The sequence below is a fragment of the Equus quagga genome, chromosome 1 (assembly GCF_021613505.1).
Source record: "Equus quagga isolate Etosha38 chromosome 1, UCLA_HA_Equagga_1.0, whole genome shotgun sequence".
NCBI classification, from domain to species: Eukaryota; Metazoa; Chordata; class Mammalia; order Perissodactyla; family Equidae; genus Equus; species Equus quagga.
In genome coordinates this window covers 92,505,236-92,531,257 of record NC_060267.1, presented here as the reverse complement: position 1 = coordinate 92,531,257, position 26,022 = coordinate 92,505,236, and the positions used below count along the sequence as shown (strand labels likewise).

The 26,022-nt window shown below is 45.9% G+C and overlaps 2 protein-coding genes across 8 annotated transcripts in view; one reads left to right on the top strand and one right to left on the bottom strand.

The window, feature by feature from the left end:
* CFAP77 (cilia and flagella associated protein 77) overlaps positions 1 to 11,378 on the bottom strand; it is a 123,370-nt gene extending 111,992 nt beyond the window's left edge. Inside the window, exon 1 of the mRNA XM_046642378.1 lies at positions 11,026 to 11,378. Coding sequence (XP_046498334.1) covers positions 11,026 to 11,220 — 195 coding nt within the window. The 5' untranslated portion in view covers positions 11,221 to 11,378. The remainder of the gene's footprint in view (positions 1 to 11,025) is intronic.
* Positions 11,379 to 13,885: 2,507 nt separating this feature from the next.
* The window catches only part of TTF1 (transcription termination factor 1), a 34,678-nt gene continuing 22,541 nt past the window's right edge, over positions 13,886 to 26,022 (top strand). For 2 of the 7 annotated variants that reach the window (XR_006890112.1, XR_006890111.1), the window contains exons 1-5: positions 16,482 to 16,673; positions 18,127 to 19,154; positions 20,494 to 20,720; positions 22,073 to 22,258; positions 23,218 to 23,296. Coding sequence is in view for 5 of the 7 variants with exons in the window: in XM_046671557.1 (XP_046527513.1) it covers positions 16,545 to 16,673; positions 18,127 to 19,154; positions 20,494 to 20,720; positions 22,073 to 22,258; positions 23,218 to 23,296 (1,649 nt within the window). In the remaining 2 variants the exon portion in view is untranslated. Of the gene's footprint in view, positions 13,929 to 16,359; positions 16,445 to 16,481; positions 16,674 to 18,126; positions 19,155 to 20,493; positions 20,721 to 22,072; positions 22,259 to 23,217; positions 23,297 to 26,022 lie in introns of those variants that run through there. The other 5 variants (XM_046671549.1, XM_046671565.1, XM_046671574.1 and 2 more) reach the window with 5 other exon arrangements.

Sequence of the window (26,022 nt, the reverse complement as noted above, 5' to 3'; positions counted from 1 at the left end):
CTCAAGAAACGGTGGCCGCTGAGGTCACCAAATTCTTTCGATTTGCACCTTGGTTATGACCTCAGGCTGTGGAGTCACAGACCTGGCTCTAAGGCTGGCTCCTCTGCGCATAAGCTGGATGACTGCAGGCAACTTGTGGAACGTCTTCAAGCCCCAGCTTCCCCATCTGTAAATTGGGAACGATAGTAATGCCATCTCTGAGGATTGTTGCAAAGGTCTAAGGGAGATGATGCCGAAGAAGGGCCAGCACAGTGGGCTCCACAAAGGGCAGCTGCTGTCAGCTGGCTCAGTGAGGGTGTCAGCTGGCCGAACAGATCTAAAGCCAGGAGCTTCCTGGAAACCCAGACTCCAGCCCTCAGCCTCCTCCTCATGCTCCTGCTCCAGGAGAAGTCAGGGCCACGAGCATCCTGCAAGGTCATTCTAGGAGGATCTGCTTCGAGAAGCAAGCAGCTGCCCAAACGACGGAGGCTTCAGAAAGGCCAGGCAGACGCTTTACTTTTAGAAGGGGAGTTTTTGAAAGACTTGCTTAAACCTCCGGATTTATGCCCACTGGGCGCCTACAGAGAGAGCAAAATCTTCAGCGACAGTTTATAAAGGTTTGGAGGCAGTCGTGAAGCCCAGCACGCAGCCCTGAGGGACCCCTCGGAATCGTTCCAGCAGATTCCCACAAACGACTTGGTGAAAACTCGAAGCATGACAGACTCGGGGCTTGTTTAACAGGCAAAAAGTAAACAAATCGCAGTCGCTAACCCTAAATCATTGCGGCGTGTGGCCCGCCAATGGGTGCTCCAATCACGCAGCCTGGTAGGGAACCGGGACTCAGTCAAGGTGTCCATTCCAGCAGAGGAAGGCTCTTGGCGATTCCTCCCCCTGAAACCACAGCCTTCTACCGAGGGGCGTGCATCCCTCCGCAGGACTGTTGTCGCTGACAGCGCAGGGACGGAGGTGCTGGCATAGACATGTTGTTGATTTCCGCACTTGTCTCTCAGCCCTCTGTTCTCTGCCTGGTTTATTCCACCTGCTTTGGCCTCTGCAGGTCTCGCCGCCGACCAGGGGCCCGGTCGGATCTGGCCTCACTCCCTGCCCAGTCTCCTCTCAGCACTTGCCTTTCCGGAAGCTTCACTGCAGCCTCCAAAGGTTCAGGTTCCTCCTTGCCTTGAGGGTTCAAAACCTCTTATTTTCCCTGGAATAGTTTCTAACCACCACCCACCCAAACATGGACACACGTACGCTCTACCCCCAGCACCTCTTAACTGACCAACTCTACTCATCTCAGAAGGTGAGGCTAAAAAGTTTTGTCCTCAGGGCAGGACTTCCCCAGCCTCCTGGTTGGTGCCTCTTAGCACCTGGCCTCCTGCTCAGAGCTTATCCCTAGGTGAGGAATAGTTGCCTTACTCTCTGTCTTCACCAGGGCCTTGCAAGCTGCCTGCAGGCAGGAACAATGGCTCTCTGGTCCACCGAGGGATCCCCAGGACCCAGCACACTGCCTGGCACCTGTTGGTCCCCTATAAACATTTTGCAAACGGTCGAATGAAGAAATGAAGGGTAGACTTGGGGTGGTTCTCAGGGACTGGGATGGAGAGCCATTCGGGTGTGCAGAAACCAAGGCTTAGAGACATCTAGGGACCCACCCAAGGTTTCAGAGTCAACAAGAGTGTGCAGTAGACTGTGAGCTCATGGCTGTGCTCCTGGGGCTTGGTTTGCCTGGTCCAGGGGAAGTGGGCAATGCTTACCGATTGAATGAATGAATGAATGACAGCCTGGAGAGGAACTAAGGACTCTCAAGTCTGGTGAGCCAGTGCACTTTTCTCCCCTCCACCCCACTAAACACGCTATCCCTTTTCCTAGAAAGCTTTCTCTCCCCAGTCAAAAGTTGATTTACGCTAAAGCTAACTTTAGCCTCAGGGTCCTTCCTTGCATGTGGCTTCTTCCAAATTATTTATAATTGTGTATTCTGGACTTAATTTACAAATTATTTATAATTGTGTATTCTGTTTCTTAAAGAGAGATTCCAAAATTGCATCAGCTTCAGGCCGCACAAAACCTGGATCCCCCTCTGCCCCCACCTCTCCAACTCCCTACACACACTTGCTAACCTTTGTGTCAAGATTTGGCTCAAGCCATCTAGTCTATGAGACTCTCCCTTGCCTCGCCCCATCTAGGCACCGCTGCCCTCAGCACTAAGCATGGATCCCATCCAGATGGCTGTCACGGCATCTGGACAACTTTGCAGTTTGTTTTTATGCCTGTTTCTGTCTACTAGATTGTAAGCTCTTTGAGGGCAAAGCCTATATCCAGGTTGGTTCACCCTGTATCTTTGATGCCTAGTTCCATGCCTGGTGCACAGTAGGTGCTCAAAAGTGCCTGTTAATTCACGCATGGAGCGAGTGAGTGCATCTCATAGGGCTCACAGAATCAGAGTTCTTGCTGAAAACACCTTGCCTGTTTCAGATGCTGTCCCACTGCTCAGGCCAGCCCCGCTCCAGGTGCCCCCTCCTCTCCTATCCGCCCACTGGAATCCAACTCGTCCTCCAGCCCCAGCCCAGGTGCACAAGCTCTCTACACTGCCCTGAGCGCTCCACCGCCGCTCCCGCCTTCACTCCTAAGTAAGGCACTTACCTCTCATCACCTCTCCTTCTGCCTTCAATAACTTTGGTCACTGGTTTTAAGGTGCAAAGTTTGGTTCTCCCCTGACCTGACCATAAACTCCTTGGAAACGAATTCTGAAACCTCTCATGTTCCCACCAGTCCCTCTCACGTTGTGGGTGCTCAATAAATATTCGCTCATTCACTGAGGGGTTCGTTAACAGCCTCCAACACACACCAAAAATACATAAACAAATAAACAGCCGACTTCTCTGTTCTTAAAGGTCACCTGGGACACAGCAGGAAAAGATGAGTGCAATTCTACAGAATGGGAACATTAAGACGACATTTTAATGTGGCAACACGGCCAAATTCACTATTGCCCGGTAAAATCAACCAACCAAGCGGACAGCAAATTTCTAATTCCCTCAGCTGAAATGCTATGGCTATAAGATCACCTCTCTCGATGTCTTTTGGGGTGCCCCCCATCTCTGTGGGATGCTGTGGTTCTGAGCCTCCACTGACTGGGGCTTTTTCTCTGCTGCGTGAGGCAGCTCGGACGCTGTGCGATTGGTTACAAATGGCCAGCCACCTGGCAGTGGTGCAGCCTCTCAGGAATGCTATACCTTTAAATCAAAGAGCTTCTGAGTCTCCACTTTCATTCCTCTGGACAAACACAAAAGGTTTTGATCCACACAAAGAAATTTATCTTGTACGCCTCGGGTTCATTGGTCTCCCAAATATGTATTGTTTTCTAAATGCTTTTGGTGGGACGTGCTCCCTCCGTGTGTCACTCATGTTGACCTTTCTGCTCAATGACCCACGTCAGTCAGTTTTTTGACTGAACCCTGATGTGCCTTTAAATTATTGGGTGGAAAAATACAGCTGTTTTCTTTATAAAGTACATTTATTTGCTTCCCTGAAATGCTGTGCTTAGGGCCACAATGAGAGCGTAAGGGCTATGATGGGGCCCTGGCCCACCGCGAGTTTAATTTCTGGGGTGTCACATCAAAGCCGTTTTTAAGTCTTAGATGAGTTCATGCCGAGAAAAACCAAACCAAACCAAACCAAACCAAACCGAACCGTGGGAAGGTGGTGCACCAGGGCAAGAACGCTTATGTAGCGGCCAGTGATTTCTCAAAAAACCCGCCCTTGTTCTCCCTTGTTTATCTAATGAATTATCGAGCCACACTCTGTGGACTGCAAAAAATGCTTCTTATTTTTTTTAAACTGCAACGTGGGTGCGTCTGGAGATAGACAAGCCCCAGACAAAAGCCAGCAAACTTATGGAAGCTATATCACCAAGGGAAAGGAAATGGATTCAAAAGGGGGATTTAAAATAGCTGTAAAATGTATGGGAGGGGGAGACAGAAGCGAACAACGGATAGAGAAGCAATTAAAACTAAACTGTCTCATTTCTATTATCTTTATATGAGGTCTTCAAGAGACCCTGGACCGTGGGTGAACTAGTAATGAATTCTCCGTGTGTTTGTTTTCTGGTTGAGGGTTTCTCAGCCTCAGCACTATTGACATTTGGGGCCAGATGATTCCCTGTTGGGGTCTGGGGGGCCATCCTGTGCATTGTAGGATGTTGAGCAGCATCCCTGGCTTCTATCCACTGGATGCCAGGAGCAGCCACCTCCCCAGCTGTGACAACCAAAAACATCTCCATATGGTCGATATGGCCAGATGCTCCCTGGGGAGCAAAACTGCCCCCCTCAACGGAGAACCACTGGTCTAATGCTAGAATGACATGCTCTCTTCCATAAGATAGTGTCTCATTTAAATCAGTCTTCATCACATCCCTGAGAAGTAGGCAAGGCAGGTGTTAGCACCCATACTTTACAAATGAGGAAACTGAGGCTCAGAAATTAAGCCACTGACCCAAGAACCCTCAAGAGAGCTAGAAAGCGGATTGTTTTCACCCTTGTCCAGGGCGCACCCACCTGCTCCAGAGCACACAGTTGCAGGAAACAGGAGATGGGGTGGGCGACAGTATTTTTAACAAGAGCACAAAGAAGGAAAAAGTAAGCACCTGGGGGGATTTGTCTCATTATAAGTTTATTTTATAAGTTCAGATTTATAACATTTACTTAAAGTCTATTGATGAGAATAAGAAAACCTTCCTATTTTGTCTTGAGGAAGATAAATGTTTGGAATTAGGATAATGGAAAATGACAAAAGTGCCCACTTCTTAAGTGCCCTCCTGGACCTGGCACACCTGCGTTCTCTCATTGGATCTCACAACCCTCCCACGGCCAGGCGCCAACTACTTTCACCCCATTTTACAGAGAGGAGACAGAGGCTCAAAGGTCAGTGAGCGCACAGGTGGCACAGCAAGAAAGTGGCTGAGACAGAATTCACTCCCGGATCCACTTGGCTCTGAAGCCTGCCATCTACACCACTACACTGGCCTTTCTCTCCGGTGAGGTGGCTGCAGCGCCACGTCTGCCCGGGCAACCAACTTATTGCTGGATTTGTCATGGCTGTATGAAAACGATAGCTGCAGCCTGGAATCGTTTGAACGGCCCTCATTTGCACTGATTCGTGAGCTCGGAAGGGCAGTGGAGGAACAACTTCATTTAAAGTAGAATTGTTACCAGTGACCAACAAATGCTCGCTTTTATTTTATTTTTTTTTACAAATACAAAACTCAGATGAGAAGCACCCAACATTTACAATCTACACGAAAACCAACCAAAGAGTGGTACGATTGTGACTGTTTGTGCCTTCGTTTGTTTTTGCCCAATCAGCCAGAGGGTCCTGAAGCAGGAGCGGCACAGCCCGACAGATGGGGCTGAGGTTTAACAGAGCCCAGCTCCCGGGGGCATGGCAGAGCGCTTCCCCCACAGTCCTACACGAACGGATTCACCCAGCCTGAAAGTCCAGACAGACCTGTGCTTGGTTACAATCCTTGCTGTCTGTGACACATTCACAGCAGCTCCCGCACAAGCACAGGACTAACACCCCCAAACTAGTTAACGCAAAGCATAGCCAATGCGTTGGTGGTCCCCAGTGTTAGCATTTCATATAGAATACATTTCATAGAGTTTTCTTTTTATTATACTATGTAAACAGTTAAAGGTGCATTTTCTTAAAAAGCAGTTTGAATTGGACATTTTATGAGAGCTCCAATGCTTCTGTGGACTGTTGAACAGCTTGAAAACCTCTGTGATGGAAAATAGGATTTGGAAATTTTGTCCACAGAGCCAGTTGTAAATCAAGAAAACTTTGTTTTCCAAGTAAAGGAAAAGCGGCCTGAATTATGCATTGAATAACACTTGAGCCTGGAAGGCCCTGGAAGGTGCTTGAAGTGACTGCTGACTTGTTCTGCCCAGACTCAGAATCCTTCCTGGAGGAACAGCCTCCCCATCCACCCCAGTGTTCTGAGAGCCACGTCATCAGAAGGCGGCTGAGTGCAACCAGAGGAACCCAAATTCCGAGGTCTTATCTTCATTAACGTTTCAAAGCCAAAGCACCCCTTTTCCAGAGGGACAAAGAGGAAGGCGGGCTCCTCTGTGGGAACGGCTACCCCTGGGGCGGTGGGGAAAAGCCTGCGAGGGAGCAGCTTGGCTTTCAGAAATGGCCGCGGGGCTGGGCACTGCTTCAGCCCCCATTCGCTCGCTGGCTCACCTCAGGATGTGACTGGGCACCAAGAAAGAGGGATGCTTTGATTTTAAAAGAAGAAAAAAGGACCGGAGGAGAGATTTGCAAGGACAGATAAAGCAGGGCTTTCCCTAGCAAAATGAAACCTACCCTCTGGCCAGCGGAGACCAGGCCATTAGGATGGGCAGCTCGTTTTTAATCCCCCTTCCTAACGTTTTATTTTTCTGCTGTTAAATTGTAATTGAATGTAAAAGGATTTGAGCAATCAGAGGCATATTCTCTTCAGTGGATAAAGTTGAATGTAACATTTTCACATTTTACTCAAACATAATAAAAATACTGACCCACGCAGGGATATTTGTACTGCTGTGTGTTTGTCTGCCCGCCTTCTCTGCATTTGTCTCTATCTACCCGTTTATGTTTGCCAGCATCAATATTTATTAGAGATCTTCAGCTATTAGTGGGCATGGTGTGGCTGCCTAATTTTGTAGAGCATCCAATTTGAACACACTGGCTCTAAATAAACGCTTCCTTGTGATGATAATGATAATGATCCCAGCAGCTGAGTCTCATAAACTGGAACTAGAGTTGAGATGAAAACCTAGGAACACAGGATCTAAGGAGGGCAGACTCATTCGGCTCCAGAGCGCTGAGTTTTCTCCAGTCCAGCCCTGATCAGAATCTGCCTCCTCCCCCTTAAGGCTCCAGTTCCAGGTCTGGTCCTTCATAAAGTCTCACAAGTCCTGCTCAGGGCGTCATCCCCTCAAATGTGAACCCTTCTGAGTGGTGCAGTTCACTTGAAACTTACCGGGGGGGGGTGGGGGCATGACATTGCTTGTCGTCTTATCCGTGTGTGTGTGCGCGCGCACATGTGTGTGTGTGCAGCAATAAGAGCTAACGTTTCCTGAGAGCTTTCTTTAAGGTAAGTGCTGTGCTGAGCAATGTATATATACAATACATGTGTGCATGTAATGTATATATGTGTGTGTATATATATATGGCATATATATACCCCGTCTCCCCAGCTAAATAGTTAACTCCTTATGGGCAAGAGGGGAGTTCTGAACTTGTTTCTATGCCCCCAAGAGAGCTTAGGACGGTGCTGGGCACTTAGTAAACATTCAATAAGTATTTCTAGGTTGTCAACAAATCCCAAGAAACTAGTAGAGCTCAATTTGGAAGGAATGTTGAGTGAAATGGTATTGAATCATTGGTGAATATTCACTGGTGAATATTTTTTGACTGCCTGCTATACAGATGTAAACCATCTGGGTTCTCATTAATTAATTAATCATCTGCAGGGCCAAAGGAGCAGGGGGCTGGAAGTTAAAAGACATGAATCTCATCCCATTTCTGTGACCAGGTCAGAGGGGCACCCTGGACAAGTCTCTTCCCCTCTCTGGCCCTTAATATCCTCCAAAAAGGAATTGGACTAGATGTCTATGAGACTCCTTCCAGCCCCAAATGATGTAATTTTATGACTCTATTTTACCAACGCATGCACTTCTTATTTGTGACATAAACCCCCACAGACAAACAAAGTCAGTAATAAATTATGAAAAAATCGGGTGCCATGATCATTTGCACTTTCTAAGGATGCTCGATTCAATAAATTCCACCCCTGTACGTAGCCTGCCTCTCCAGGGTGACAGAAGATTCACGGCTGTCAGTGGAGCAAACCAAGCAGTCTCTCCCTATAATTGTATTGACAGGATATCAGCTGAGTTCCGATGGCAGGAAGGGTGCACCCTGACAGGTTCTGTGAAGGAGCCTTGAAGGCTATTGTAGCAGAATTCTATGTTGAGTCACAGAATTCTGGGGAAATGAGAATCAAGCAGGGAGAAGCTGGGTTCTTTCTCTATTTAATTTTATTCTTTCCAGAGAGTCACATTTAGAGAAAAACTGGCTAACTGCCCGTCACTTTATACAACAGAGTAGGTGCCCTTTCTAATGGAAAATATTTACATCTTTTTGTGGCCACATAAAATACCGAGTTGATTCAATCAGTCCCACTAGTAACTAGTTGGCTTGGCTTTAAAATGAGGCAAATAGTTGTTGAGCATTTGTAGATAAAATACCTGCTTGGATGTCGGAGTTTTCACTTTTCACTTGGTTACTGTGGCATCTTGCAGACATCTTCTTGAATAACTGATGTGTATACGTCCTGGTAAATTCCATGGGTGTGAAATGGCAGTGTTGGGTTTGTTCAGGCAGTGTGTCTGCATTTTAAATGAAAAACCTGATCCTACTCACTGGAGAAAACAATCTGAACAACAACCCTCCAATATGGTGGAGTAGATGACTATTTCTAAGGTGCTATATTCTTCCAATATAGATGCAACCCGCAGGTTCAGACTTAGACAAAACCAAAATATGCTTCAGTTCCAATCATCCTCCTAAAGACACCTGCGGCCGAGGGCACTCCCACCTCGGCTGCACACAATGAGAAGGCGCACACCAACACAGGGGTCGGAAAACCTGGGCTTGTGCAACTGACATGCCACAATGGAGAAATCCACAAGCCAAGCCTCAACAGAAATTTCAGCAACACATTAAAAAAATATTTTTTAAAGGATCCACAGTCTTGAATACTTTTAATCTTCTTTTCTTTAAAGCCAAAAACCCCAAAGTTTTTTCATATTTTAAATTTTCTTTGAAATATAGGAAGCTGTTCGGTATGCTAAAAATAATTCTGGGCTGAGAGTCAGGGAATGTACCTTCTAACCCAGGCTCTGCCTTTTGCAAAGAGCCCAGCACAGATGCCTCAATGTACCCATTTGGAAAGAGGATTCCAGAAAAGGTACCAGTCAAGCTCCCTTCTACCCGTCAATGTCTTCACAGCTCTTACTTAGGTCAGGTTTTGGTAGAAAATCTTGTAGGGGTGGTAAATGTTGAAATGTGCACATAATCTTGACTACTACGGAAAGTACCTTATGACTCATCAATAACCTGAAGGTGGAAAGTAAGAAGAAAAGGCCGTCTGCCCACTGCCTGCCCCAACAGGAGAAGAGCCAGGCACAAACCTCAGAGAGCGCCTGGACGCAGCCCCTGCTGCTGGGGCTCCATCACTGCCTGCCAGGGAAGAGCTGCTCTACATCTGCCGCCCTTGAGACAGAAGCCCCAGTCGTGGGTCAGTCATCTCCTGCACACTCTCCAGCCCCAAGTTCAGGCTCAGAAATCAGGGATTGAGTTCATTCTGAAAGCTGTTCAGCTAGTGCCATCCAGAGGCCAAATATTGTCCTTTTTGATATTCAGGATGAGCAAAAGGAAAAAGGGAGGGAAATTTTTACTTATACTACATGTATGTATTTTTACTTATACTCTATACTATATATTATACATAAATGTATAGTATACATATACACATGTATGTGTATACATGTACACATACACGTAAAATGTGTGTATGTCAACACATATGGCTATATGTATGTATGTATATACTTACGTATATGCTTATATATAGCTGGGGGTGGGCATCACACACTACTAATTCACCATGGAGAATAATAACTCCATAATGCCGTTCATTTTTTATTTAAGTAGGAAGGAGCTGGCCCACTAGTAACTGCCTGAGTGAAAGCAATGACCTGACAGGAAAGCAGCTGATCAGAAGTAGGTGACTTGTTTCTTCCCCTGATCCCAGAAACATGAACCCCATCTGGCCGTTTAGAATGGCCTTCTCACCTAGAAATAAGTAAAGGACCTTGTTCCACTGGGGCTGGTGGGGAGAAGGCGGGCGGCGGGTGTGCTAAGAAAGAGGGCATATTAAATGGAAGGGTGTCCGTGTGATAAGCCAGCTTGCCCCAGGTGCTGGCCCAGGAGCATAGTTTGGGGAAGGCAAGAAGAGAGGGGCAATGTTTTCATAGGAACCAATTAACTCAGCTAATTCTAGCACAATGTGAAGAAAGCCCAGCTTCCCTGTACCCGAAAACAAAAACCAACAACAAAAACCTCTGGGCTCCAACCAGCGCGTGGCGTTCAGTTCAACGATTGTTGCTGAATCCACGGTTACCACTGGCGCCTTCCGCCTCCGGCATCTGGAAACTGCGCGCATTTTTAAAAGCACACTGCCCTCCAGTGGCGCAAGATAAATTTGCTTCATGACCACCGCCCTAAGCGCCAAACTTCAACTTGACTTTACAGGGCCCGTCCAGGGTCCGGGGATCACCAGTCCGGAACTAGGCTAAAGTGAGCGAGCGCGCAATAAAAAGGGCATCTGGTTAGAAACCGCGGATCCCTCACTCGTGCCTGCCGGGCCTCCTAGGACAGCAATTCGCGGGTTTTTTTCTCTTAGGGTTGTAATTCTGGATCAGAGTTTGAGCGGGCGGAAATTAACGAGTGAACGGATGCTTTCAGGAGAGATGCAGAACCCCTGCTGCATAGTAGCAGCCCAGGCGCGCAGATGAAAGGGAAGGGGCGGTCTGCACCCTGAGAGAGCTGGCAAGTGGTGAGTCAGGACATAGTCTGGGTGAGTGCGACCTGTCACCCTGTGGGTTCACCAGCAGGCTCCTGGGTAAATAGCAGCAGCCAACATTGTGAGCTTACCGTGTGTGAGACGCTGGGCCAGGGGTCCCGCAGGTATTACCCTATTCAATCTTACCTTTCACTCCTTTTAATGAACGCCATTATCACCCCACTTTGAGGATGAGGAAACTGAGGCTCAGAGTGGCGATGAGACCTGCTCGTGACCACAGGGGGATCCAGGTCTGTGTGGACCCGAGCTGGAGCTCCCAAAGCCGCGCTCGGACGGGGTGGGTGGAAACCTCCGGCCGCGTGGGTGCCCAGTGAGGGGGCGAGCGCGAAAGGGTGGTGGGCGTGTAGGCGGCTCACCTTGACGATGAGCGGGTTCTGAAACATGGAATCTCGCACGACACCCAGCCTCTCGTTCTCCATGCCCGGCCGGATGTCGGCCACGGTCAGGGGACGCCGCGGGGGCGGGCATATCTGGCTGACCGTGCGGCGCACCGGCTGCTTCTTCTTCTTAGATCGCGTGAGGTCCTGGAAGGAGCTGTTGGTCTCTGTCATCCTGGGGGTCGCGGCGAGTCGGCCAGCGGGCTGAATCACAGGCGCTTCCCAGGTTGGGGCTGGCGCGGTCCTCCGAGGGGTCTGCGGCGCGTCCCGGGCCGTACCACCCAGACCCTGGGGGGCGGCACAGAAGGGTGGGCCCCCTCCAGAGAGGGACGCGCCCACTTCGCACGGCCACCTCGTTGCGAGGAGCTCCAAAGCCCTGCACAAGGCCCTCTGGTTCCTTGGAGCGTCTTCTGGGTGCCGCGCTGAGGATTGGGAATGGAGAGAAAATCAAGACCACCCCTTGAGGAAGCATGAGACGGTCCGTCTCCATGGCGACGGGACGCCAATGGTGCGGGGCTGCGAGGATCAGTTTTCTTTCAGGAAACTGTTGGCCGCCAAAGAGCACCTATTTGAGTTTTCTTAAATAGACGTGACAAAACCCTCCAAATCACCATTTGTTGTGTTAAAAAGCGACGGGGTCTAACGGGTCATTTACACGTGATTTCCGAGTCAAAATACCCTTTCTCCAACCACCTCCTCTCCACTCGCCGCCCCTTCCCATTTCTCCTCCCGCACCCCACGCACACACCCGAGATGGAGCGCTCAAAGTTTCATGATGAAATAAAGATCCGCATTCCAGGCCCGATGTTACTGCTAATCCACTGGGTGATGTCAAATTAGTCATCCTCTTGGATCCGCAGTTTTTTCCTTCCGTGAAATGGGTCGCGAGGAAAGTCTAGAGTTAAATGAGCTGATATCTAACTTCGTGCAACAGAACGGAGGGAAGTTGGAAAATACAGATTCCCCGAATCAGAATATCTGGAAACGGGATCTTGGAATTTGCATTTTAAAAATTTCTTCCCTCTCCTTTGGATTTTTTATTTTGAAAAAAGTTCAAAGCTACAAAAAAATTAAAGAAGAATACTGTACAAACCTGTATAGACCTCGCCGAGATTCACCAGTCCTTGGCATTTGCCTCATTTTCTGTGTGTGTGTGTGTGTGTGTATGTGTGTGAGTGTGAGCAGGCACACACTCTCACTGCTGAATCATTTTGAAAATATCTGCAGACAGTATCATATTTGACCCGAAACACTGCAGCATGTGTCTGCCAAGGAACAGGATATTCTCGGGCATAGCTACAATGTCATTCTCATGTCCGTGGATTTTAACGTGATACAAGAATAGTGCCTAACATGCAGTCCACATAAAGTCGAGACTCTACACTCTCTAAAAGCTTCCCAGGTGACTGGTGTAGTGCTTTTGAAACCACTAACCTGGAGGATGATCTCTAGTCTGCCTTCTAGTTCCAGTTTTTTGTGGGTTCATTCATCCATCATTTTCATTATGTGTGCAAATAGCTACAAGGCTCTGGGTAAGTGGGTTCACCACTGAGCAAGCTGCATGGACAAGAGGCCAGAACTTCAAGGCATTACATACCAACTGTGGACAACACCAACACCACATTTATGGAGCAGAGCACATAGACTTCCAACTGCTCGTCCAAGGCCTGGAGCAGACCTTGGGTGGTGGGGGGTGTGTGTGTGTATGATGCGTGCTTATGGTTTCTCCAGCCTGCTTCACTTGCAGACTTTCACAGAAATACAGATTGTGCACTTTTCAATCAAAGCTGCTTGGTAGCTCACACGGAGGAAGTCAGGTGGTGCGGTGAGGAGCGGAATAGTGGAGTAGTGGAAAGAGCACATGTTTGAATCCTAGCTGGGCCACGTAAGTCCCTTTGGACAAGTTTCGTTAACCCCTAGTTTTCTCATCCATAAGATGAAGCTGATAATACCTAGTAGAGATACCTACAACGGAGGGTTGTTATAGGATTAAATGAGACAAGTAGTTGCCAATGTGGTTATGTTCACTGTGCAATAAAGCTGAAAGTTTGAGTGGTATATATACTGGCCTCAACTTGATGGCCAGGTAAGAGCTTTACTTTTAATCATAAGCCAAGTTTATTCAGGATTCAGTTGAAAGGGGAGGATTGGAACAGATCTCCAAGGCTCCTTGCAGCTCTAACCTTCATCGAAGCTTTGTGTGCATCAGACTCTGCACCGGGCAGCCCTGCCGACCTCTGACGTCATCTCCTACCACTCTCCCCTTCATTCACTGTGCTCCAGCTGCCTTGGCCTTCTTTCGGTTTCTCCAGCAACCAAGTTCAGGGCCTTTGTATTTGTTCCAGCCTGGAACACTCTTCCTAAGTCTTTGCTTGCCCTTTTCATTAAGAACTCAGTTCAAAGGTCACTCCACAAAGAGCCTTCCCTTCCACCGAAAGTAGCACTCACTGTCCCCAGTCACTCTCCATCACATTACCCTGTTTCATTTGCCTTATAGGACAATCTGAAATTATCTTGGTTGATTCGCTTGCTATCTGTCTTCCTCAGGTTAGGGACCTAGAGACCTCACCATCTGGTTCAGTCCTGGACTACAGATGGAGCTCCGCAAAAACTTGTTAAATAAGTGGAATGCCTGAATGAATGAGTAGGTCAATCGAAGAATTCTGCCCTATTTTCTTAGTTTTCGGGTTTACCCACTACCCCAGCCACTCTCTCAGGAACAAAACGGGCTGTCAACTACGCATGTGTCACAGTCGGGGCGACTGGCGTGTTGCCATGGAAGCGAGACGCCGGAGGCCGGGCCGGAAGCGACGCGCGACTACTTCCGCTTCCGCAACAGCAGCACTTCCGGACTGGGAGGAAGGTGGAGAGGCCTTGGAACGGTAGGTGGAAAGCGCGTTTTCGTTGTTCCTGTTTTTTAAATGCGTATACGGTATAGAGATCGAGCGGTGGGTGGTGTCTTCATCTCCTGGGAGACCCGCCCTTGGCCTGAGGTCTCCAGGGATGCGACTGGCGCCTGTTTTCTCCGCGGCCGCGCCAGGCCCTTCCACACGGGAACCGAGGCTGCGGTCTTTGGGCAACAGAGGCTCGACAGCCGGACATCTGGGTAGTTCCTCCCCTCTCGGCCCCGGAACGCCCATCCCAGAGCAAAGCAGAGCACAGTAGGGTCTCTGTCACGCCCGAAGGGCGGTGAGAGAATCCAGGAGCAGGCTTGGGCAGGTAGCCTGCAGGGCGGGAAGAGGTGTGTTCCGAGTAAGTGGGGATAAATGCATATCCATTCAGTGTTCCATATGTACCGAGCACTGGGAACCGTGTGGGAGCAAGACGGACAAGAACATAACCCTTAGGAGGCCGATCATGTCACAGCTTCGCTCAGCGCAGCAGGGAAGCAGCTGGCTTGTTGAGAAGCACCGCATAACAGGGAGACCCGACCCAGTTAAGCGATTAGAGAGGGCTTCTTGAGGAAGTGACTTTCAAACTTAGATCAGTTAAAGGGCAGAGGTAATGCCGAGGAACAGCGGTACTGCTAGGAGGAACTGCTTTTGCAAAGTTCCCTGAAAGGAAACGTGTATTCTAGGAACTGAAAAAAGGCAGGGAGTCTGAAACCCAGAGAGAAATGAGACGTGGACCAGACTAGGTCATGGAGCGTGGTAGACCTGTTAGGATTTTGGACTTTATCTTAAGAATAACCGGGAAACCATAAAAAGTTTTTAGCGAGAGGTGACTACATATTTAAAATGTTGTGCTGAGTTCTGGTGACCAGAGGGAGAAGTTTAAGAGGTGTTTACAAAAAAGAAAGAAACTGTTGTAAGGTGAAAGAATATTTAAAGGAATCATCTGCTCTGTTCATTGTTATTAAGAGGTCCTGAAAGACGGGCCTGGAAAGTGTTTCTTGAATATAGTGGCTTGAAGGTCATAGGCACTCTTACTGGAGTAGTCTCACCATGGGAGTAGTGGAGGTGAAAGCTCCAAAGATGTGGGTTAAGAAGTGGACCAAGGGTGAGGAAATGGAGAGAACAGTGTCTTGAGAAACTTTGCTGTGTGGGCCGGCCCTGTGGCCAAGTGGTTAAGTTTGCGGGCTCCACTTCTGTGGCCCAGGGTTTCACCGGTTCGAAGCCAGAAGGACCCACGACTAAAAATATACAACTATGTACCAGGGGGCTTTGGGGAGAAAAAGGAAAAATAAAATCTTTAAAAAAAAAAAAGAAATTTTGCTGTGAAGTGGAGGACGAGAATAGGTAGATGGGACTTTAGGGTCAGAAGATGGTTGCATTTTGTTGTTGTTGTTTTTGTGTTTTTTAAGATAGAACTAAAAATTGTTAGAGTGTTGCTAGAAGGGAGCCAGTGCAGAGGGAGAGGCTAAAAATGCAGGAGAGAGATGGGGCATCTGATGGCTCAGGCTCTCTGAGAGTGCAAGAGGAGCTTGAGGTCCAGCACACATGGAGGAAATGGCCTTTGGCAGGAGAAGGGACACTTGCTTTATTGCAGCAAGAGGGAAGGAGGACAGGGCAGGTGCAGGCAGCCGGGTTAAATTTGGAGGGTGACATATTTCTTGTCTAATGTGTGAGAGTATGAAGTCATGGGCAAGTTAGTCTGCTGCAATTGAGGGGAAGAATGGAATTTAGAAGTTCGTTGAGAGTTAAGGAGATTTGAGATAATTGTTGTAAGAAGAGCAGACTAATGAGCTGTCTGGAGCATTGCCGTCCAGAAAAATAGAATGCAAGCGACATAGGGAATTTAAAATTTGCTAGTAGCCACGTTAAGAAACAAAAAGGAAGTTGGAATTAGGAATGTATTTTACTTAACAATATCCAAACTATTATTTCAACACGAAAGCAACATACGAAAATTATGAGTGAGCTATTTTACCATCCGTGCGCAAAGTCTTTGAAATCCAATGTCTCTTTTACACTTAGAGCACAGTTTGGCCTGGCCGCATTTCAGGTGCTTAGCAGCCTCGTGTTGCTAGTGGCTGCTGTATTGGACAGCGCAGATCTAGAGGGACACTGACCGCTGAGCAGTGTTCAGGTCCCAGCTGTAGTGAGCAACCATGTGTTTAGAGTGGTGCACGTCTGCCCAGTTGTGAGTTTTTTCTCCAGCCATTCTTAACAGTTTGAAGGCAGCCAAAGAGAAGGCATTAATTCATTCCAAAAAAGCTATTATAATTCCAGCTCGATGCTGGAGCTGCAGTAGTATATAAGACGGACAAAGTCGGCTGGAGCCTCTCTGAACTGGGAGTCAGCTTGAAGCACTCACTCTGCTTAGAGCTGAGAGCTCAAAGAAGTCGTAGCTAGGTTTCCATGCATCTCACAGTGACTTCAGGAGGAAGGCCTGGATGGAAGCTTTGGATGCCTCCACTGAAGATGAGATCCTGGGGCCGGGGGCTTGGCTTAGAGGTGTAAGTCCACATTTTCTTTCATATTGCACTTCCCTCCAGCCGCACAATTCTTATAGCTGCCCTTTACTGCCTAGGATAAATTAGGTGCCTTCTGTAGAAGATGTGCTTGGCCTTCAGACTTGAAAAACCACTGATAGAGAGAGATGTCCAGGATCTGTTGTTAAGTGAAAATAGCAAAATGCAGATCAGACTATATGGATGCTACCTTCTGTGTAAGGAAGGACGGGAAGTAAGAAAAGATTATTTTGATTTTTGAACCATGTGAATGTATTACCTAGTCAAAGAGAAATAAAAGCTAAGAAATTGGAACCCAGAAGCAGTATAGAGCAAGGAAAGTTATAAGATGTGTTTGTAAAATTATATTTTTAACCATCTCTATCATAAAGTATATCTATGTGACTGTATTTAAACTCCAAAATGCATATGTTCTGATGTGTGTTGATGTTGGAGCCTTATTAAACTTTGTTCCAACTTGTTGCAGAATTTTGACTGCTTTTTGGACAGTAAAAGGCCCGTTCAGCCTCTTTCTCAAAAGGTGATCTGGTTGGAGGGCAGTAGACACTTGGTGCCCCCCTGGTGAAGACGCTGGGGCTTGCTCTGGGATGGAGTTCTGGGACAGGGCTTCTCCATGGTGGAAGTGCAGAGGGAAACAAGACAGATAAACCTCCTTTCTTCTTGGAATTCACATTTTTAGTAGGGGAGACAGCTTTTAATGACTAATTAAATAATTGTTTTTAAAACTACAGTTGGGCTAAATGCCACAAAAGAGAAGTACAATTTGCTATGAAAGTATGTCATTTGGGGGATGGGCCAAACCCAAGGAATCAGGGAAAGCTTGCTTGCTTGCTTTCTCTCTCTTTTTTTTTTTAATAAATACTTATTCATTTATATCCTTTGGTTGCTCGTTTTTAAACACAAAGGAAAGCAATCTATACCCTTGTTCTGCTCCTTGCTTTTTAAGTGAACTATTTCGGGCATTCAAGTAAGTATGGATAAAAATATAACAAGCACTCTTGTATTGATTTTATTTATTGAAAAAATAAAAGATTACAGATATAATCTATACTTGTCCCTAATCTCTGAATTTGCCAATTATAATCCCCATGCCTGCATTCATAGTTTTACTATGATGTATCCATTCAGAAAAGATACATGAAGTTATTTTGTGTGTTTTAAAATTAATATACATGGTATCATGATGTGTATATCCTTTTAACTAGGGAAAGCCTTCTTGAAGAAGTGACATCCAAGCCAAGCTCTGAATGATGAAAGGAGGCAGGGATGGGGGGAGGCATTAGAGAGCATTCCGGAGAGAGGGAATCATATACTGTAAGACCTTGAGCCAAGGGAAGGTTTGTGGCATGTTTGGGGCACCAAAAACAAGGCCTGTGTGGGTGGAGCACAGAGTTGGGAAGGAGAGGTAAAAGATGAAGCAGTGAGGGGAACAAGGGCTTGCTCGTACAGGCACTGCTGTTCTCTGTTAATTATTTTTTGTACATCATAAAGGCAGTGGGACCAGACAGAGTGAGTTGGTGTGAGCCGCCTGTGCATTTAGAATAATATAAAATTTATAATCGTGACTCCAGGCTTGTCATTTGTCATACAATTTCATTTTTCTGTGATTTTTTTCTCCTGAGGCTAATGTTTAAAATGCTTTGCAAAAATAAATCATTGTTGTCAAGTTTCCCTATAGGAATAAAATGGAAGGAGAATCAAGCGGATTGGAAATCCACAGTCCAGTTTTTGATAAGAAAAAGAAAAAGTATTCTGTATATAAGGAAAGACATCGGAGGCATTCCCATGAAAGTTTCAGAGACTCCCCGCTGGCGAATGAACAGCCTCACGTACCTAAGAGTGAAAAAAGGAGAAAGGATTCCTGGCATCTCGTTTCTTCTTTGGAAAAATCGGAAATCTGTGATGAGACTGAAAAGGCTACTTCTATACCCAAGAAGAAAAAAAAGAGAAGAGATCATGCTTTAGGGATAGATGAAGAAAAAGATGTTGTGTGTGTCCTAGTGGATAAAAAAAAAATCAAGAGCACGCCAGAAAACTTTAGAAGAGATGTTGATGTCATCTACGTTGATGTGAGCGAGAAACAAAAGTCTAGCAAAGAGCCTGAAGCAGATGAACCGCTTTCAGTTACTAAGTCACGTAAAAATGAGTCAGAAGAACTGCACAATGAAGTTAGGGAAAAAAAGAACAAAAAACGTCGGAGGAAAGTTGAATCTTGTGACGCCCTAGAGGAAAGCTTATGTGCGAGCATCGCCCCACCCCAATCGGAATCACACGAGCAGGAATCCCTGCCTTCTGCAGACCTAGAAGGTGAAATCACACAACTACCAGCATCTGCTGGTAAAAAGAAGTCTAAGAAAAAAAAGAGAAAAATTTCAGATGACCAGGAATTTGAGGTATTGGCTGTGCCCGAGAGTCCTGAGAACACGTGCTCTGAGGCATTGCCGCTGGTCGGTGAGGTTGAGACTGCAGAAGGCAGGGAGAAGGCCCACAAGGTGAAGAAAAAGTCCAAGAAGAGGAAGCGAAGGTCGTCTGTTGACAGTGCCGTCGCATCTGGTGGTGATCTTTCCGTGCTCACTGCGGGCTTTGAGGACACACCCTTTGATTTACCGGAAGGTAATGGTACCTTGATGGAAGAAAGTGCGAGCCCCAGGCCACAAGAGGAGAAAACAGAGGCCTGTTCCGGAGAGGTGCACAGGTAACGTGGGAATGCTGTGCCTTCACAGGGTGGGCGTCTTTTATAGGAATTCTGCCCGTGACCTCTTTATTCAGCACGAACACGGTAAATGGCAGAAATCATAAAGAGACCATCAAATGTACAGATCAGTGTACACATTCAACCGAGTGAACTTGGCAGGTAGCTTCCTTTCTTCGTGTATGAAATAGGCGGTTAGATTAGATTTACACTAAGAATTCTTCCAGCTCTAAAATCCTGTGAATAAGTTTAGAAGGCATTTTAAGACCCCCCCAGTTACTTTTGTTTGTCTCTATGCATATAGACAGAAGAAGGGATTAGATAACTTAGAATGTTACAGAGCAGGAAAAAAACTTTTATTAGGGTTCTCACTAATAAAAGAAATGTAGATATCATTATTTATATAATTATCATTTAAATATACTGTCTGGTGAATAAATGCAAGAATTTTTTTTAACCACTTTATCTCAGTTCCTGGGACTTGGGACAGATTTTCTCCCCATTTTCGCTCAGTGACTTTCTCACATTTGTTAAGATGTCCTGGCTTTAAATAGTTTCACGTAGATGTTAAGTGGGAGTGGGCCCCGCTTGAGGCGGAATTGATAATGGTTGTGGGCCCACTCATGTCATCGCTGGGCCATCGTATCAAGGACATTTTCAGAACACTGAAAGTGAGGCAAGAATGTTCTGGGACTGTGGTTCTTAATTTGTATTACATGGGCCCTCTGAAAGCTGTTGACCCTTTGCTTAAACAAATGCACACAATTTTGTTTTCAGTTTTCTGTCCGAGTGGGTAGCTGATACAATTGAACGTACTAAGAGGAGATTTGGACATCTGGCAGAGAGTTTGGGCGTGAATTAGCAGTCGATACATGGAAAACTAAGCCAAGGGAAAAAATGTGGCCATTATTAACAGCAGCAAAGCAACTGTAACCATGTAAACCCTGAATTGATTTAACTAATTAGCAATCATCATTGTAAACTTAACTCATTGGAAGGGTCAGGGAGCGGTGTCTTGAGTGTCACTGCAGGTAAAAGAAGGCTTAGCTTATTAGGAAGTCAATGTCTAAAGCAAAAACATTGAGACATGGTAATATGAGAAGTAATACGTGGTGGACAGAGGGCTTAGGGTGGTGCGTTTACCTTCTCGGCAGCCTCTGGGGGATGTGCAAATTAGCGAAGTTACATGAAAGAGTTCAGATTTCACAGACTGGATCAACTCCAAGATCTCTTCTAGCTTTAATGCTGTCGTAGCCTAAGTGACAGTCATTTTAAGAAAAGAATTTAAAAGCCATCAGGGCAGGCGATATATTAACGTTAACAGTCCAGTTTTCCCCCTTAGGTTAGAACCTACAAGTGAACAAGAAAGCAATTTGGAATCGGCTAAAGATTCTGAGACAAAGTATTTATCTGAAGATTCGAGAGATTCTGTTGATTCTGATGTGGATTTGGATTCTGCCGTGAAGCAGCTCCAAGAGTTCATTCCTGACATCAGGGAGCGGGCGGCCACCACAATCAAGCGCCTGTATCGGGATGACTTGGGACGGTTTAAAGAATTTAAAGCGCAGGGTGAGTTTGCGGAACTTCAATATTTGTTGGACTTTTTTATGCTTATAACTAAGCCCTGAGTTTCTTTTGTGAAACATTCGGATTTATAGGTTCACAAGAAGAATTCTTTCAGCTTTATCTCCTTCTAGAATTGTTGTCTGAGCTGTAAAATTAGCAAAATGAAAGGCACTGGTTTTCCTCCTCTTTGCCCAGCTTCTGGGAGGAGACGAGGAAGAATGGGGCTGAAAGACCCGGATAATCCACAGACTAGCAGACCACTCCTGGAGAAGACAAAGAGGAGGTTAATTGGCTGCGACACTAGGAAGGATACAGAAGTAAAATAAAATTAAAATGCTCATATTAACATCATCAACTTCGATGAGGTGTAATGTCTTTCCCCAAGATGTTAATTTGAGGGCATGCTGGTTGTAGTGGGCATGGTTTCCTGCAAGACACAACTTGGTCTCCTCCTTCATTTCACTGTGTTACAAGAACCTCCCAGAAAGCTTATTGGGTTTAAGAATGAACTATAGATCTAAAGCTGTATACTGCAAATGAGCAATGTTTATCAAGTGTCTGCTGTGTGAGGCCCAGTACCAGCAGTCATTGAAAAAAGTAAAAAGAGGGGCCTTAGCCATATGGAATTCATCATGTTGAAGAGAGTAGTTTTTAAAAATAGACAAATTAAGTGAGAAAAACACAATTTATAGAGCCATATCTGTAGAATGATCCCATTTTATTTGTGTATTCTATGTTGAAATTTTCATGAGTATGTATTTTATGAGATATTTTTAAAATAAACCTAAGGATAGAAAAATATACTGTAAAATGCAATCACTACTGCATTTCAATAATGAAACTTGAGTGCTTTGAGTTACGAAGACAAATAGAGTGTAAAGAGCAATGAGATTGTCACTCCTCTCCCTAATATATCTGCATAGAGAATATACATAAGTATTCGCATTCATGCCCACCAATTCACAGACTGCCTTAGAGGGAGTAGAGGAGAGTAAAAGGGAGACGTCTTTTAAACTTTTATTTCAATACTGTTTGAATTTTTAATGAATATATATTACTTTTTAATATAAAAAATAACTATTTTAAAAAGAGATTGATGAATCAGGAAAAGTCAGTTTGCAATGGGATGACGAGGGAAGACCTGGGGAGAAGAGCGTGGCCTGAGCTGACCTCTGAAGGAAAGCCGAGTTCCACGGTGGGGACTGGGAGAGCGAGTGCCGGGTGCACGGGCCAGGGCCGCTCCCCGCAGGGAGGAGCCGCCAGGCCGCTGTACTGTAATTGCTGACGCCCACGGGCTAAGTCTGCTTTTCTTCATTATTGACAGTACGTACTTTTTCTCCCCACCCAAATCCTAGGTGTCGCTATTAAATTTGGCAAGTTTTCTGTAAAGGAAAATAAGCAGTTAGAGAAAAACGTGCAAGAGTTTCTATCCCTGACAGGAATTGAGAATGCAGACAAGCTTCTGTACACAGACAGATACCCAGAGGAGAAATCCATGATCACCGATTTAAAAAGAAAATACTCATTTAGATTGCACATTGGTAAGTTTGCAACTGTTCACTCTTTGATCCTCCACAGCCTTCCAACCTTAAACGGATGAGCCATGGTAAGAATTCAGCAGAGCGCCTGGCCCATTCCGTGCGTGCGATGCATGGTAACTGCTGCTATGGTTAACAGTATTTTGTTGCCAGCCTGTACCTTTGGGGGTTTGGAATGTGTTCATGTCTCCTAAGTATAGTGCTTTTACAGATTTTATAAAAAATTAAATAATCAACTTCTAGCTTTCCTACTTGGTGATAATTGCAGTTTTGGTTTCTCTTCCTGTTCTTTGTTACATAGGTTTTGCATATATTGCATAAAGCACATGCTTCTATGCACCAGGCTCTCCTGAGTTAAGAGTAGCCGTTATGTGCTTCGTGGCTGGCACCCTCCTCCTGGAGGTGACGCTTGGAAAGTTGGAAGGTCATGAAACAATATAGGATTGGAGGGGGAAAAAAAATCTCTTTTAAACTTAAAGAGGATAATTTCTTAGGCGTTCTCTGGAATGCACAAAGGAAAACAGAATTGTGAGCCCTGTTGAGGGATTGTTTCATCTTTAGAGGGGGAAAGCTAGAAAAGCTTATTTGTTTGGAAAGTTTTTTTGATTATCTTATGGAAAACTGTTGGCATGTGTCCCCCGCCTTAGCATCCCTTCCTCTTAAATCAAATTATGTTGAAATTACTTTGCCTTATAAGAGTCTTTTCCACGAATTCAGTAGGCTAGAAGCTGGAGCCTCTACATACTGAGCATGTAGTTTTCAGAGACCTCCAAGGAAACTGGTGATTTTGTACATCTGCTCCTCAAGACAGCTTTCTGCAGGACTTCTGAAATCCCAGCCTTTACACAGGGTCTGGGGTAGTTAGTGTTGTTAAAGGGGCTGCTCTGGGTCCTGTTATGGTTGTGACTGCATTTCATGCCATGCTCTGCATGGCCCTCTGACTGCCTTTCTTCTGAATTCAGGTAAGGGCATTGCCCGGCCCTGGAAACTCGTATACTATCGAGCAAAGAAGATGTTCGATGTCAATAATTACAAAGGCAGGTAAGAGGGGCTGGCCCCATGGTGTAGTGATTAAGTTCACATGCTCCACTTCGGCAGCCTGGGTTCGTGGGTTTGGATCCTGGGCATGGACCTACACCACTCATCAGCCATGCTGTGGCAATGACCCACAAACAAAATAGAGGAAGATTGGCGCAGATGTTAGCTCAGAGCTAATCTTCCTCAAGCAAAAAAAAGAGGAAGACTGGCAACAGATGTTAGCTGAGGACGAATCTTCCTCAGCAAAAAAATAAAAATTTAAAAAAACACAAAGGCAGGTAAGAAAAAAGTCTTAGCACCTTGAGACAGAACATTTCTCTTGTCTTTACTGATGCTATGGATCCAAATGTCGACAAGAACAGATTAAAACTGAAAATGTCATGAAGATTTTTGTGTGTGTAACCAGAGTGTGTATTTGCTGTCAAGTGTGTGTCTTCAGGGCCCATTTCAATTTCCGCCTTTTTTGTAAGCCTTTTGAGATCTTCGCCATTCGGGGTCCTCAGCTTTTTCTTTATGCTTTCATTTTCGCGCTCAGCATGCTCCGCTTCTCTACGTTGCTTGTGAAGTTTTCTCTGCTGTCTGCTGACTTGTAAGCTCCTGGTGAACCCAGACGTTCCTTCTCAATGTGGTGTTCCCTTTAGCACTTGCCCCGTTCTTTGGGTTTTCAGTACATTTTTGAAGAGGGAGGTACTCACTAGCATGAGGCCATTTAAGTGTGATTCGGTGGTGTCAGTGCAGAGTGTTTCATGTGGAGATGGGCATTCTCTTCTCCCTTTTTTCCTAATAAAATACCCAATTATAGTTGGTTTCCAACATTCTGAATAAAACAAACGTAGGTGAAATGTAGGTGTTGGCTGTGGGTGAGCGCTCTGCTCAAGGACAAACGGATAAGCAAGGAAGCGTCAGCTCCTGCCTCTGAGGCCCACGCAGCCTCCAGTGGCCCAGCCACTTGGCCTCGTTCTGGGCAGCAGACCGTGAATCGAGCAGAGCCGTTTGAGTTCTACTGAGCTACAGGTTCTAAACCAGGACAGACACGTCATCTGAGCTTCAGGCGTTGATAGGACCTTGGTGTTCTGTTTTGTTTTGTTTTGTAGTTTTTACTGATGTGAATAAACCTTAGGTTGAGGCAAGGTCCCCCAGGCAGACTGAAACCTGCCCCGCCCTCTTTCCCAAGCCCCAACGGTGGACAAGTGTGGACAGAACCTTTAAGGAAATTCACTGAGGGTGACATTTTAAATGGGACTTAGCAGAATTCTTTTGGCAAATTAATGGTGGCAGCTGAGGTAATGTGTTTTTCTACCTGTGATATAAATGTGGGAATGAAGGTTTTAGAGTACTAAAAGTCTGTCGTTCTAATGAAGTTCATTATTTTGTACCATATTATTTGTGTTGTGACCATTCACCCTGAGAATATTTGTCCAGTTTAAGGAATTCTTAACTGAAAAAAACCATGGAAAGTCAAAAATCAAGGAATTTCAAGGCTTGAAAGGGCAGTACACCTGTTTCCCTGCTTTGTACGCTGTTTCTCTCTGATGTCCTCTTTTCTGTTGCTTCGAGGGTGCCTTTAGGTTTTTTTAATCTCAGAAAGACTCTGATTGCCTTGAGAAGGAAACTACTAGAAAGCTTTATCCTTACTAGTGAGGGATTCCCAGTCTCTATTCACCATAGTCTGCATCTATAGAGAATTTCTGAGACTGTGGGGATCGTGTCATCTGAGGTAGTTCTGGATTGCCTTCAGAAATGGTTAGTATTTGACTAGGGCTGCTTCTGTGTCACGTTAGTAATAACATAAACGCCACTCCGCACGTGAGGAACTGTAGGATGTTGTGAAGATTGCTTTGTCTTCACTTAAACACGTAAGGTGTTTAATCTCAAAATCCACTTATAGTGCTTTTTCAGTTCTCTTCTTGAATACGTTTGCTTTTATATGGGATTAATGCCCCAAAATTCCTTAAATAGTTACGTTTGTGTTAGGCTATTTGTCACTTTTGATTGAATGTCTGTTGTCTGTCAAGCATTATGGATACCATAGTGTAGCAAACCAACAGGGTCCCTGCCCTTGTAGGACTGTCCCTCCAGGCCTGTGCTGTCCATTGCCATGACCACCAGCCTCATGTGGCTGCTGAGCACTTGAAATGTAGTTCGTCCAAAGCGAGCTGTGGTGTACCAGGAAAATACACACTGGATTTAGAGGGCCTGGCATGAAGGAAATGTGAAATATCTCATTAATACTTTTAGATACTGATTACATGTTGAAATGATTGCATTTTAAAATATTAGGTTAAATAAAATACATTATTAATTCATTAAAACTCAATGAAATTCATTTTCATGTGACCACTGGAAGGTTTTAAATGACATCAGTGGCTCATATTATCTTTCTGTTGGACAGCGCTGGCCTAGAGGAGGAGACAGATAAACAAGGAACCCCTGAATGTGTACTTGTAACTCGTAACAAGTGCAGTGAGAGAGGCGGAGTGTCCCCAGGAGAGAGCCACAGTGGGTTAGCTAGGCGGGGAAGCCCTCAGTGAAGACGGGCCGGTCAGCCACATCTGAAGAGGGCAGGAGCTGTCTGGGCGGGGTGGAGGAAGGCCGTTTCCATCACAGGTACAGAGGCTCTGCAGGCAGAAAGGCCTCACAGAAGGCTGGTGGGCTGAACCGCACAGGGCACCGGGCTTTGCAGCCACTTTAGGAAGGTTGTATTTTGTTGTGCGTGAAAAGCAAAGCCT